Below are 13,851 nucleotides of genomic sequence, written 5' to 3' on the forward strand. Positions count from 1 at the left end.
TTAGTTTCTCGAATATGTCAACCAAGTAGCTCAATTTCATCAAAAATAAACTAGCTCGAAACATCTCGGCTTCCGGTCTATTTTCTTCTTCTAGAAAAATAGCGATTTCATGTCTTAATTCAAAAACACTTTGTTAAAATTTCCCACGTGATAACCATTTTGCCTCACAATAAAATAATAATGCTGAATGTAATGCACCCATGTCTTTACAAAGTGCAGAAAAGATTCTGGATTTCAAAGGTCTAATTTTTATGTAATAAACTACTGTTACAACTGTTGGTAGCACAATATTCCGGCCAATAGACATTTTTTTGGAAGCCAGAGCTTCTCTGTGGATCATACAGTGTGTCCAATACACATTGAAGACTTTTGTTTCACAAGCGCTTGTAGGCTATGAAATTTTCCGGACATTGCAGGAGTACCATCTGCGCATATTCCGACGCAATTCTTCCACTCTATTTTTGCTTCATTTATATAATCGTTTAAGATGGCAAATAATGCGAGCGATGTTGCTTTCAGTTCTATTGGTTTGCAAAAAAGTAGTTCTTCTACTAATGATATGCCATCACAAAATCGAACGTAGGCAATAAAATGAGCATCTTTATTGCTATCTGTTGCCTCATTAAGCTGAATCGAAAACAGCTTGTCGCGCAACTTCCCGAGTAGCTGATCCTGTACATCTTCAGCTATATCACAAATTCGACGGGCAACAGTATCATTTGTTAGAGGTATAGACTCCAATTTTTTGGCAAAATTATCTCCAAACATAGTTTTTACAATTTGAATTGCAGCTGGCAAAATAAGCTCTTCACCAATAGTGTGAGGCTTTTTACATCTAGCTATTTGATGGGAGGTTTTATAAGAGGCAAGTAAAGCTTTTTCATTCACAGTCAAAGTTTTTTTTTAAACGATTTTTATTTTTCATGTGATTTTAATTTTAACTCGAAGAATTCTCGGGGTTGATTAATGTACTCACTATGAAGCGTTTCCAAATGTCTTTTAAGTTTATTTGTTTTCATGCTGTCGGCTGCTAAAATTTTTGAGCAAATGATACATAGAGGCCGTTCTTCTTCATTTACTTCAGTAAACGTAAACCCAAAATTTAAGTAATCTTGAGAATATTTTATTGATTTTATTTTTGGAACCACTCTCGCCTGTACACTTGTTGATGCTTCACTAGTATCGAATGTTCGCTTACGCTCAGTTAAAAATTTATCCATGATTTTGTATAAATTTAAGTATATTTACCTACTGCTTGGAATATTTTAATGTGCAGAAGGACTGACTGGACTGACTAAACTGACTCGACTAAGGTCTGGGTCTGAGGAGGAGAGAGGAGAACTCGGAACTTCTCGCGATTAAGTCTATTTTGTGTCCTATGTTTATGATATGCTGTGCTAGGGATGAAGTTTTCTCTTTTTTTTTCGATGGCGTTTCGATGTTCTTTGCGTCTAACCTGTATCCTTCGATTTGTTTGTCCGATGTACGATTTATCGCAATCTTCTCACGGGATCCTGTATACGCCTTGATTTTCCAATGCAACTTTTGTTTTTGCTGATGGTAATATGGTTGCGATTTTTCTGTCGGTGTTCAAAATAGTTTCTATTTTGTTTTTCTTAGAACTCTGCCGATTTTGTCTGTCATACCCTTTATATAGGGCAGGATAGTTTTTCCGACTGGTTTTTCTTCTTTTTTTTTGATCTCTGCTGTTGTTTCGGGATTTCTGTGCTTTTTCTATCGTGGACATGGAGAAAACATTTTTTCTTAAAGCTGTTTTGACTTTGTGGATTTTTTCGTTCTTATGGTCCTCATCTGCCAGTTTCTCAGATCTTTATTATTATTATTAGTTATTAAGGTTTTTATTACCGAATTTAATTGTGCAGGATGATGGTGTGAGTCTGCGTGTAAGTACCTGTCAGTATGGGTTGGTTTTCGGTATACTGTATGTCCTAGGCTTCCGTTTTCTGTCTTAATAACTAACACATCTAGGAATGGAAGTTACTGGTTATTCTCCCGTTCCATAGTAAACTGTATTTTTGGATGGATATTGTTAATGTGTTGTAGGAATTCATTAAGTTTCTCTTCTCCATGCATCCAGATAATAAATGTGTCGTCAACATACCTAAGCCACAGTTTGGGTTTATGCTCTGCTGTTTCTATTGCTTTTGATTCCATATCTTGCATAAAAAGGTAGGCTATTACGGGTGACAGTGGTGAACCCATCGGTGCTCCTTCGACTTGTTTGTACCTCTGGTCCTTGTAGATGAAATAGGTATTGTTTAAGCAATGCCTCGTCAAGTTTAGTGTATCCTGTGGTATTGGATATTTTCTACGTATAATTTCTAATGATTCTTCTACTGGGACATTGGTGAATAATGAGATTACATCGAAGCTCACTAATAAGTGTTCAGGTTCCAGAATAACGTCCTTAATACGGTCGATAAAGTGGCTTGCGTTCTTGACGTAAGAATCCGCTTCCTCCGCATATGGTTAAAGCTGGTCAGCCAAAAATTTTGCCAGTGATTGTAACGGTGATCCGATAGAGCTGACTATTGTTCGTAATGGTAGCTCTGCCTTATATACTTTAGGTAAACCGTACAGTTTTGAACATCTTGACTTTTCTCGTAGAATGAGCTGGAACTGTTGTTCTTTTTTGATGTTTGACGCTTGTATTTTGGCTTTCGTTGTTTTCTCCAGATACGTTGTTGGGTCTGTTGCGATTTTTTGATATGCACTATCGTTTAGAATGTTCTTTATTTTTGTGTCGTAGTCTTCAGTGTTCATTATGACAGTAGCGTTGCCCTTGTCAGCTGGAAGAATGATAATGTCTTTGTTTTGTTGTATATTCTTCAAGGCTTTCTTTTCTTCGTAAGTTCGATTCTTTTTCGGAGGCTTGGCTGTTCTTAATATTTGTGATACGTCTTGTCTAATAATCTCGGCTATTTCTAATGGTAATTTAGTGATAGTCGTTTCCACTTCGCTAATGATGTTTTTGATAGGAATTCATGTCGGTGCAATAGCAAAATAAACTCTTTGGAAAAGACACTATTTGTAGCTTCATCCAAAGTAAGATTTGAGAAATTGTAGACTAAATTACTGGATTCTGTTGTTGATAGTTCTTTATTCTTTGGTCGTTGTTGTAGTATAAATTTCTTAAACGTTTTGATTTGTTTTTTCTTGGCGAAATCAGCATCTGTCTCCGATCGAAAGTTTGTGAGTTTGTCGAAGATGTTCCACAGAGTCGGATGTACTTTGTTACTTAGTGTGAGATATAGCTTTAGCAACTCTGAATTTACTTTATCGATGTCTCGTCTGAAGTCTTGAATTGCTTCTCTAGTAAGTGCTAGACTTGCCCTTTTTAAAATATTCTTAGTTTTGTGGTTGTTTTTGTGGAAACATAACTTCATACAAGTGGGTATTATGGCTTCATAGCGGCAGCGTTCTAACCTCTATGGCGAGGAAATTCTACGAGACCTTAGACGATATGAAAAACTACGATCAAAGCGAGGTAAGTTACTTTGTAACCTAACCTTTTTAGAACTAATAAGATGATAAAAGAAACAACAAAATCTAAGCGCACAGAAAAATTTTACGGGGCGTGTGCTGCCCTAAATTCCGCAAACTTTTGAGTACGTTCAAATCGAATGAATTTTGTGGCATCATTAGTTTAACACATTATTTTTAAATTTTTTTTGCCTCTTATCATTTTTTCGAAAAACTAGTTTTTTCCTAGTTGGCCATAAAATAACAATTAGTTTCTACGGATACGATAATTACAAACATTTTCATCAATAATAGTCAATAATTTGAAGCTATCATTTATTGTGCAAATAAGATTAATATTAAAAATTTTTATATTAAAATGAGCTACACATTTCAGGAAATGGCACATATGTATTTAACTTTGGGTAAGTTGGATCAGATTAAATTATGATTTCAATAAACTATCGGGAATATCGTAGGTGAATGTCAAGGAAATAGTGTAGCAGCCGCAAGGCGTTATGCAATAAAATACCAAAATCGAAATACACCCGATAGGCGATTATTTCTGACCATTAATTGTCGTTTACGGGAAACGGGTACATTCCAACCGCAAGCTGCTGGCAATAGTGGTCGTCCAATAATGGATATAACTGATGAAGACATTTTAGAAATCATTGAAGAAGTCCCTGGAAAAAGTACAAGGATAATAGCTGCTTAACTAAATGTTTCTCACGTAAGGGTTTGGAGACTTTTGAAGGATCATCGTCTTAAACCCTATCACTTAACAACGGTTCAAGAGTTATTGGTTGAAGATTATCCTAAAAGGATTAGATTTTGCGATTGGTTGTTAATCGAAATGTTAATTTTATAAGAAATATTTTGTTTACCGACAAGGCTACCTTCAGTAGAAATAGAATAACAAACCATCATAACGAGCACATTTGGGCCGACGAAAATTCTCACGCCAAAAAACCGACTCATCACCAAAGGACTTTCAAAGTTAATGTTTGGGCAGGAATTGTGGATAACAATCTAATAAGCCCAATATTTCTTCCCAATAATTTAAATGGTGATAATTATTTGCAGTTCTTGACAAACGATTTACAAGAATATTTGGAAGAAGTGAATATTGCAATAAGTGGTTTCGACAAGATGGCGCTCCATCGCATTACAGTAATCAAATCCGGGAATACCTTTTCAGGCAGTATCCTGGTTGGTGGATTGGAAGGGGTCGTGACGCACCTATTTCTTGGCCAACCAGAAATCCAGGTCTTAACCCCATGGACTTTTGCTTTTGGGGTTTATGAAAGAGAAAGTGTATTCTGTAATAATAGAGGACGAACAACAATCGAGGCTTAGAATAATTAAAGCTGCAAATCAATTTCCACAGAAAAATATGATTTTTCAGCGCATTCGGTTTTCCTTATTAAAACGATACCGAATGTGTATTGAAGAAAATGGGGGTCATTTTAAACATTTATTGTAATATCATATTTATAGAGGTTATAGACATTTTTTGTACTTGTTAATTCATTTAAGCCATTTATTTAGTTGCACGTAATTTCTTGAAGGTTAATGAAAAGAGCCCTAACTGTTTTTTGAAAAAAGTGATGAGGCAAAAAATTTTTAAAAATAATGTGTTAAACTAATGATGCCACAAAATTCATTTGATTTGAACGTACTCAAAAGTATGCGTAATTTAGGGCAGCACACGCCCCTTAAAATTTTTCTGTGCGCTTAGATTTTGTTGATTCTTTTGTATGAAAAATTCTTTCAGAACAAGAAAGTAACGTGTTCATTTTTATTACAAAATGTCAAGTGGTTTAGGAGATAATGCAAAAAAAAATTATTTTGTAACTTCAAAGGGCTGTAACTTTTTTTGTGTACACTTTTGTACTAAGGTAAGTTGGATTCAATCAATTTATTTTTGTCCCCGGAATGCGTGATTTAATTTATGACATACCTTTTTGATACACCCTGTATATATATATATATATATATATATATATATATATATATATATATATATATATATATATATATATATATATATATACATCATACTATCATTTTCGCATCGATACATTATGCTTTTACCATCAATTTAGCATCGTCTTGCAAAGTAGCATCTGTATATCGACGCTACTTTACAAGACCTTAATAACTTTTTTCCTGTACTTGTTACAAGAATTTTAACCATCTCATTGATTAGAGTGTTGATACCGTGTTGATATTTTAAAATATCCGCTTTCTCTTTTTATCCCTTACTGAGTTATACAAGTTTATTCCAGAAAATGTTTGAGTCTAAAATGATGGTACAGTGAAAATATTATATATATTTAGTTCAGGGTTTTACCGTTTACTCGCTGCCATTATATACATGAAAATGTATATCCCACTTTCATTATCAATCATTTTAGCATCAGAAATTTGGCATCGCTGTAAATTTAAGAATATATATATATATATATATATATATATATATATATATATATATATATATATATATATATATATATATATATATATTCTTTTCATCCACAAATCATTCTGGCATCATGGTTGGTTAAAAGTAACGGGATATGATATATTGCAACTACCTATGGTATCTTCGCTCCAATTGGTCCAGTCGCGACGTACAGCCCCTCAAATGATAGGATTTAACCAATAAAATACAATAAGACAGAAAAATCAAATATAGCAGCATGTCAAAAAGGCCTTAATTATATATCTTACAGTACCTCAAATGAAAGGATTTAACAAATAAAATACAATGAGGTATAAAAATTAAATAAAGTAGCATGTCAAAATGGCCTTAGTTATGTATCTTCGGTCCTATTAGTCCAATCGTGACGTACGATACCTCAAATGATAGAATTTAACTAATAGAATACAATGAGATAGAAATCAAATACAGCAAAATATTAAAAGGGCCTTAGTTACGTATCTTCGTTTTTATTAGCCCAATCGTGACGTACAGTACCTCAAATGATAGGATTTAACCAATCGACTACAATAAGATAGAAAAATAAAATACATCAGCTTATCAAAAGGGCCTTAGTTATGTATCTGCGGTCCTATTAGTCCAATCGTGACGTACAGTACCTCAAATGGTAACATTTAACCAATAGAATATTACGACGTAGAAATCAAATACATCAACACGTCAAAAGGACCTTAGGTATATATCTTTGCTCCTATATATGTTATGTCAAAAGAGCCTTAGTTGCGTATCTTGGGTCCTATAGGTCTAATCAGGATATATGGAGCCTAAAATGATAGGATTTAACGAAGATAATACGATAGTGGAGAGAAATTCAACATGGCTGCATCTAATAACACCTTAAACTGGCAGCAATAAAACGAATTTACGCACAGAGGTATGTGGCATATTACGTGACAGGATTTAGCGAATACCATACGATTACGTCATACATCTCTTTGCATACGCCCACTTTTAGTTAACTACTTAGTATGTATTCAGTACTTAGCTTTACGGTGTTGAGGCATGGACTCTTAAACAGAAGAATGTTACAAATCTTGAAAGCTTTGAGATGTGGTGCTACTGCCGTATACTAAAAATAAGTTGAGTGGATAAAATTACAAATGAAGGGGTAATACGTAGAATACATAACGATCCAGAAGTTATACTGAATATAAAAAAGAGAAAACTTAAACACTTTGGCCACCTGATGAGTTAGTGATGAGTGAATTATTCAAAACAGCAGTAAATAAAATTAGAATCGCCCTAATGATATCCAATCTCCGATAGGAGAGGCACTCAAAGAAGAAAATATGAAAGACTCGAAAAATCTCCAACGTTCACTGTTAAACATATTCCTCCCGTTCACTGCACACATTTACTGCTCCTTGACGCTGTGACGAGAATGAGATAGGATTTAACAAATAAAATGACAGAAAACTAAACAAGACAGTGTGTCAAACGTGGAATGCGTCGTAGAACGTGAAATAGCGTCAAATTATATGATGGCCATAGACGTTTCTTTAATACCCAGCAAACGACTCGCTTTGTAAAGTTACATAGGCGGGATCTGTGCGAGAAAAAGTCGATCATTCGTTTTATAATACAAAGGGGACCATAAAATATTCAACGTTAAAATGTGACATAATGTAACGTTATGACAAATCTTTTTTCTCCCGCACGGGTGCATGCCTGTGTACCTATGCAAGGGGAGTCGTGCATAATATAATTCCCCAGTTGAATAATTCCTGCTGGTATTTGGTCTAAGCTTACTTCTTTTCCCCATTTAAGCTGTTTCATAGCTAATTCTACTTCCTCTTTATAGTACCCTGTTCACCTGGCAATTTCGGACTATTTCATCTCTTATAACATAAAACAGTTGTTTCAGATATCTTTATCGCGTTTCCTTTTTTTATGCATGAATATACTGCCGTTTTCATCTTTTACTATTTCATATGGAGCTACACGATTAACAATTCCAAATCAAGAAAACACAAGTAACACTCCGAATTATATTATACAACTAATAGTCGAAAAATGAAGAGCAAGAGTTAGATGACCAAGAAGCCGAAATCTTAATGACGAACACAAATATAATCGACTAATCAGACAATTAAGATCAGCGCTACATGACGCACGCAATGCCACATTTGAACACTACATTAGTACATTGTCTAAAGAAGATCATTCAGTATGGATACCAACAAAAACACTTAAAGAGACCTGAACAACACAACCCACAAATTAAGAAAGATGGCGTTAGTTGAGGAAGATCAGACCAGGAAAAAATGTCAACATTTTCAGAATACCAGATAATAATAATCAAGCAATAGAACACTGAAAACTTTTGTTTTTAACTGTACGCCCGTCGTGAATGACATACCATTTTTTAAATAACACTTAATATTGCACTTTTTTAGTGTATTTATTTAATGTTTCAAGATAATTCTTTTAGGAATATATTTATTTATAAAATACTGTCTTATGGTCTTATTACGGCTTTCAGATTATACGACATAAATGTATCTTGTACCGCACTGCTAATTAAGAATTATGTTTGTAATGCGATAAGAGGTCCGGATATACGAGACACCAGTGACTCATGCCGCACTGATAAAAATCCGACAGGAATCTGCATTTCTATAAAAAAAATAGATTAATTTGTTTCGTGTATTAATTTAGTTTAGGTCGAACAAGAGTTGCAGTAAAAGATTTTTCTAAATATAGAGTGTAAACCATATTTCCAATGCTTTATGAAAGAGAACCAGTTTATAATATTCTGGACGACGTAATAACACCTTATTTTAGAATATTGGTCGATGAATTGAAATCATTGTTCAAGAAACGAATTATTCATGTGCAGATGTTTTACTCTAAAAACATGTAAAACTAAAATCTCGATTAAAAAAGTTGCAACCAGTTACTCTCGATGAAATTTAACCCCATTATTGATTTTACGAGTGATAAAATGGGTCGACAAAAGACCAGTTTTAATCCTTGCAACATTTAAACATAATAGTTGTATCTTGGTTTATTCAAATAAAAAGAAAAATTATACACAAGTACTAAAACCACAAACTATTCTCGATTATAACTTGGTGAAAAAGAGTGTTGATTTTAGTGATCAAGTGGCTTCTTACCAAAGCCCAATACGCAAAATTCTGAAGTGGTACCGGAAAGTGGCAATGGAATTAATATTTAATACCGCAGTAGTCAATGCTTAGTTGGTAAATAATAGAAAACGTAAAAAAAGCGACAACCTATCCTTGAGTTCAGACTGGAGTTCGCGAAGGCATTTACAAATAAAGAAATGTTGTAACCCTCATGACCAGTTACACCCAAAAATACCATCTAAGGCAAAGCGATGTAGATAATACAAAGAGAAGAAAGTGTACAAGATGTTACAAAGTTTTAAGAAGAAGCATGACTAGTAGAAAGGTCGATAGAAAAGTTAAAAAAGTTAAATTTTACTTATACAGGAACTATTATTGAGTAAAAACGTATTGTGGCTCAAGTGGCCTTATAGTATTGGAAGTCGTAAGTTGATAGTTTCCAGTAGAACGTTTTTATTGTTAATTACCTCCGTAAAAGTGAGTTATAGTATTTATAAAGAAATGGATGTAAATAATATGCCTTCGACATCTAAAAAAGGTAGATGTGAACATAAACGTAGATTGACCACTGCTGAATTACAATCATTGTTAGAAGCATCGGGCGAGGACGATGTGGATTAAATGAATGGTGGAAGTGACTGACAAAATACTTGCACAAAGTCGTTCAGAAAAATCAAGGATTGCGTTTTGGAAAGAGACAACACAAACAGAATTTAAGACTTTTCTCGAGCTTATGTTCCATATGGGGACAATTAAAATGAACCGTCTGCATGACTACTGGAAAAGTATAGGCAACTATAATAGTGTTGACTTGACTAGACAATTGTTCATAGCCCATATGAAGAAATAACCGAATCCTCACTTGTCAAAGAAACTAAAAAAACGTTAAGTGGTCTAAAAACTAAAAAGTCCCCTATTCAAACTGGTTTTTAATAAAAAATTTAATATGTTAAAAGTTTTTTTAATATACCCTAAAACTGAAAGCGCAAAGAATCGATTGCAAGTTACAAAATACTTATAGTCATACGAGTTTGGACAAGTACAGTTGTTTAAATAATTGCTTTCTGTGATAAACAAATTGAATAAATTGTAAAATATTTTTTGATCTGCTTGATATTTAGCACACTTTAATAACTTATCAATTGCCATGATTTCAAGTAGCTATATTATCTGTCGTTAGTCACAAAACAAAGTTATTAACATTTATAAATTACTACAAACATATAATATCTTAGAGTTTATGGTTTTTTGGAATTATCTCAATTATTTATGTATTTAAATTTGGTATTTCTCTACATAGAAAACTTTTTATGGTCTACAACTTTTATTTAAATTATTTTTCTTTAGAATGTATACAAAACGTTTTATAAGCAAAATTTTTTATTTTGCCTTTTAAGATTGTTTAAGAAAACAAAGCAAAATCAACTGTACGTCTTTACGAATTTTTCGTCGGCTACCCCTCATACTATTTAGAATTTAAATTTCTGTAAGATTTTTTAAAACTATTTAGCGAGGTTCCGTTAACTACTTTCTTATGGCATGGTCAAAGTCAAATATTATTTTTTTATGTGATTATGCCACAATTATTGGTCGATATTGAGATGAAAATTACATTTTTAATTAACTAATATTTAACGATACGATTTCCAATACTTAACCTAGTTTATTGTACAAATTATGTAAAAATGTGTATACACATTTTGTACAAAAAACGTTTTTTGAGAACGATTTCCTGAATTGAAATCAAAATGTTAAACATTAAATAATTAAAAATGTGATTCTCATTCCAATCACAACCAATATTTTTGACCTAATCCCATAAAAATCTAATATTTATCTTAAACTATTCACTGATAGCTTCGATTAAACAGCTTGGAAATTGAAATATGTAAAATATTCCTCTACACAACTCTCTGGGAAAAAATATCTAAATTGAATAAATATAACAACTGAACGTTGATATAAAAAAACTAGTTGGTTGACCCCAGCCGGTCGGCAGGTAGTTTCAATGTCTTCATTTGAACTTGACCCAAAACCGATCGATATTTTTATGTTTTCAAATATTATTTAAGTATTAACACTGGCAACATCTATTGGCTTTAAAATGATACCAAATACAGTAATTTTACCTCATAATGTTAAAATGATGGTTTGATGTAAAAAATTTAATTTATAAAAAAATCGGATTATTGAAAAACCGACAACGGTGCCAAGCCTACAAACGTGCACTAAACGAACATACACGACTTATAAATAGAAAATGATAGCATTTCTTGGTGATGCTAAATGACTGCAACGTGAAAAGAGCTTAAAACGATAGTGGGATGTATAAATATATATATATATATATATATATATATATATATATATATATATATATATATATGTATATATATGTTATATATATGTATATATATATATACATATATATATATGTATATATATATATACATATATATATATATATATATATATATATATATATATATATATATATATATATATATATATATATATATATATATATATATATATATATATATATATGTTCGGATAAGTTTCCGCGGTCAGATAAATGAAAATTACTGAGTTCTCGGGAAGAACCGCGTTGAGAATTTAAAACTCGACGTTTCGGCACCCATTTTGGAGCCATTATCAAGAGGGATACGGTTCGGTTCGAGTTCGGGGTCTCAATCTGCCTACTCCCCTCACTCGAGACGTACCAGTATCGTGTTCTATATTGCAAGCACTGTCTCTCGGCACTGAGGTCTCAATCTGCCTACTCCCCAGTGTCGAGTGACAACCGGTCTTACCCTGTGTGGCTGCTTTTATACTCGCTGTATGCGCGGGAACGGTATGCGCTGACGTGGTCTGAACTGGAACATGGAACATTTCGAAACAGTAGCCTTGTCCTTGTTATTTGGCCCCATGGTAAAGACACATTAGATCTCTTCCTCTCCCACCTGAATGGAATACATCCCAGCATTCAATTCACGATGGAAGTTGAGTCTGAAGCGTCTTTGCCATTCCTTGATGTTCTTATTCAGAAAAATCCACCTCACAGTTTTTCCTATTCCGTGTACCGGAAACCCACTCATACAAACCGCTATCTCAATGCCCAGTCACATCATCACCCCGCCCAACTTAATTCAGTCATCAACACTCTTATTTCCCGTTCCATAAGACTTAGCGACAACAATCACAGGTCATCCGAAATCAATTCAATAAGACAAACACTCCTACAAAACGGCTACCACAAAACCCAAATCAATAGAAGCATTCAAAAACTTCTAAACCCCATTCCATCCAAAAAAGAAACCTTGCCGCCGGATCAACCCAAAATCTTTCTACCTTTTATTAAAGGTGTCACTGACAAGATCAGTAGAACTCTTATCCCTTTTAATATCAAAACCATCTTCACCACTCACTCCAAATTGTCCAATCTCGTTAGATCCGTAAGACCAAATCCCCAATGAAGACCATGGTGTCTACGAGATACCTTGTTCCAGTTGCCCACGTACATACGTAGGACAGACAAACCGACGAATCCATAACCGTATTTACGAACATTCTCTATCAGTCAAACATTCCGATACCACTTCAGCCCTAGCCCAACATCATATTCAGACAGGCCACAAAATAGATTTCGAAAAAGCAAAAACCATCGCTCCCATCCGCTCATTAAAAGCGAGAATCATTCGTGAAGCTATCGAAATCGAAAAACGGCCTCACAGCTTGAACACGCGCGATGACGCGAAACGATTGCCGGCAACATGGCGACCCCTTCTTCAGCGACCTCCCGCCCACACCGCTCAGGCCACGTCAGTTCAGACCACGTCAGCGCATACCGTTCCCGCGCATACAGCGAGTATAAAAGCAGCCACACAGGGTAAGACCGGTTGTCACTCGACACTGGGGAGTAGGCAGATTGAGACCTCAGTGCCGAGAGACAGTTCTTGCAATATAGAACACGATACTGGTACGTCCCGAGTGAGGGGAGTAGGCAGATTGAGACCCCGAACTCGAACCGAACCGTATCCCTCTTGATAATGGCTCCAAAATGGGTGCCGAAACGTAGGGTTTTAAATTCTCAACGCGGTTCTTCCCGAGAACTCAGTAATTTTCATATATATATATATATATATATATATATATATATATATATATATATATATATATATATATATATATATATATATATATATATATATATCTATATCTATATCTATATCTATATCTATATCTATATCTATATTTATATTTATATATTTATATACATATATTATATTGAGAATGTCATCATAAGGACTTTAATGGCTGGAAATCTTCAGGGTCAGAGTCCTCGAGGCTTAGAAAGTTGTGAAGTGTTTTTTAATGCTTAGCAATATTCTTTTTCTTCCTCTTTATAATCAATGCTTACTGCTTGTTCATTGGCGGATTAATACTTCTATGAAAGGTTGTCACTCCATCTTTTGCGCAGTCGTCCGATACTTCTTCTGCCGATTGGTGACTTATTTCTTGCTATTTTGACGACACGGGTCTCCCCCATTCTGCGTATGTGGTTATTCCATTCTTTTTTTTCTATTTTGTGTCCATTCATTTATACACTGTACGTTACATTTTCTTCTAATGTCTTCACTTCTCTTTCGATCTCTCAGTGTATTTTCTGTAATTCTTCTCAGTACTCTCATCTTTACCGTTTATGTAGCCTTTGCGTTGTGGCTGCGTCGGATCTTGTTTCTGATGCGTATGAGTGAGTGCTGTTGTTTCTGA

At 34.1% G+C, this 13,851-nt stretch overlaps 2 protein-coding genes across 2 annotated transcripts in view; one reads left to right on the plus strand and one right to left on the minus strand.

Moving 5' to 3' along the window:
• The window catches only part of LOC140447769 (LIM domain only protein 3), a 1,475,576-nt gene that overhangs the window by 251,571 nt on the left and 1,210,154 nt on the right, over nucleotides 1-13,851 (plus strand). The gene's annotated exons all lie outside the window — the stretch shown is intronic.
• LOC140448996 (zinc finger BED domain-containing protein 5-like) lies at nucleotides 337-768 on the minus strand. The gene has a single exon (XM_072542135.1). It carries the CDS (start codon nucleotides 766-768, stop codon nucleotides 337-339), a length of 432 nt encoding a protein of 143 aa, XP_072398236.1.

This window comes from Diabrotica undecimpunctata, chromosome 8 (assembly GCF_040954645.1).
Source record: "Diabrotica undecimpunctata isolate CICGRU chromosome 8, icDiaUnde3, whole genome shotgun sequence".
NCBI classification, from domain to species: Eukaryota; Metazoa; Arthropoda; class Insecta; order Coleoptera; family Chrysomelidae; genus Diabrotica; species Diabrotica undecimpunctata.

Excerpts from the sequence above, each read along its gene's own strand:
- LOC140448996 (XM_072542135.1), bottom strand. The coding sequence starts at position 768 with ATGTTTGGAGATAATTTTGCCAAAAAATTGGAGTCTATACCTCTAACA.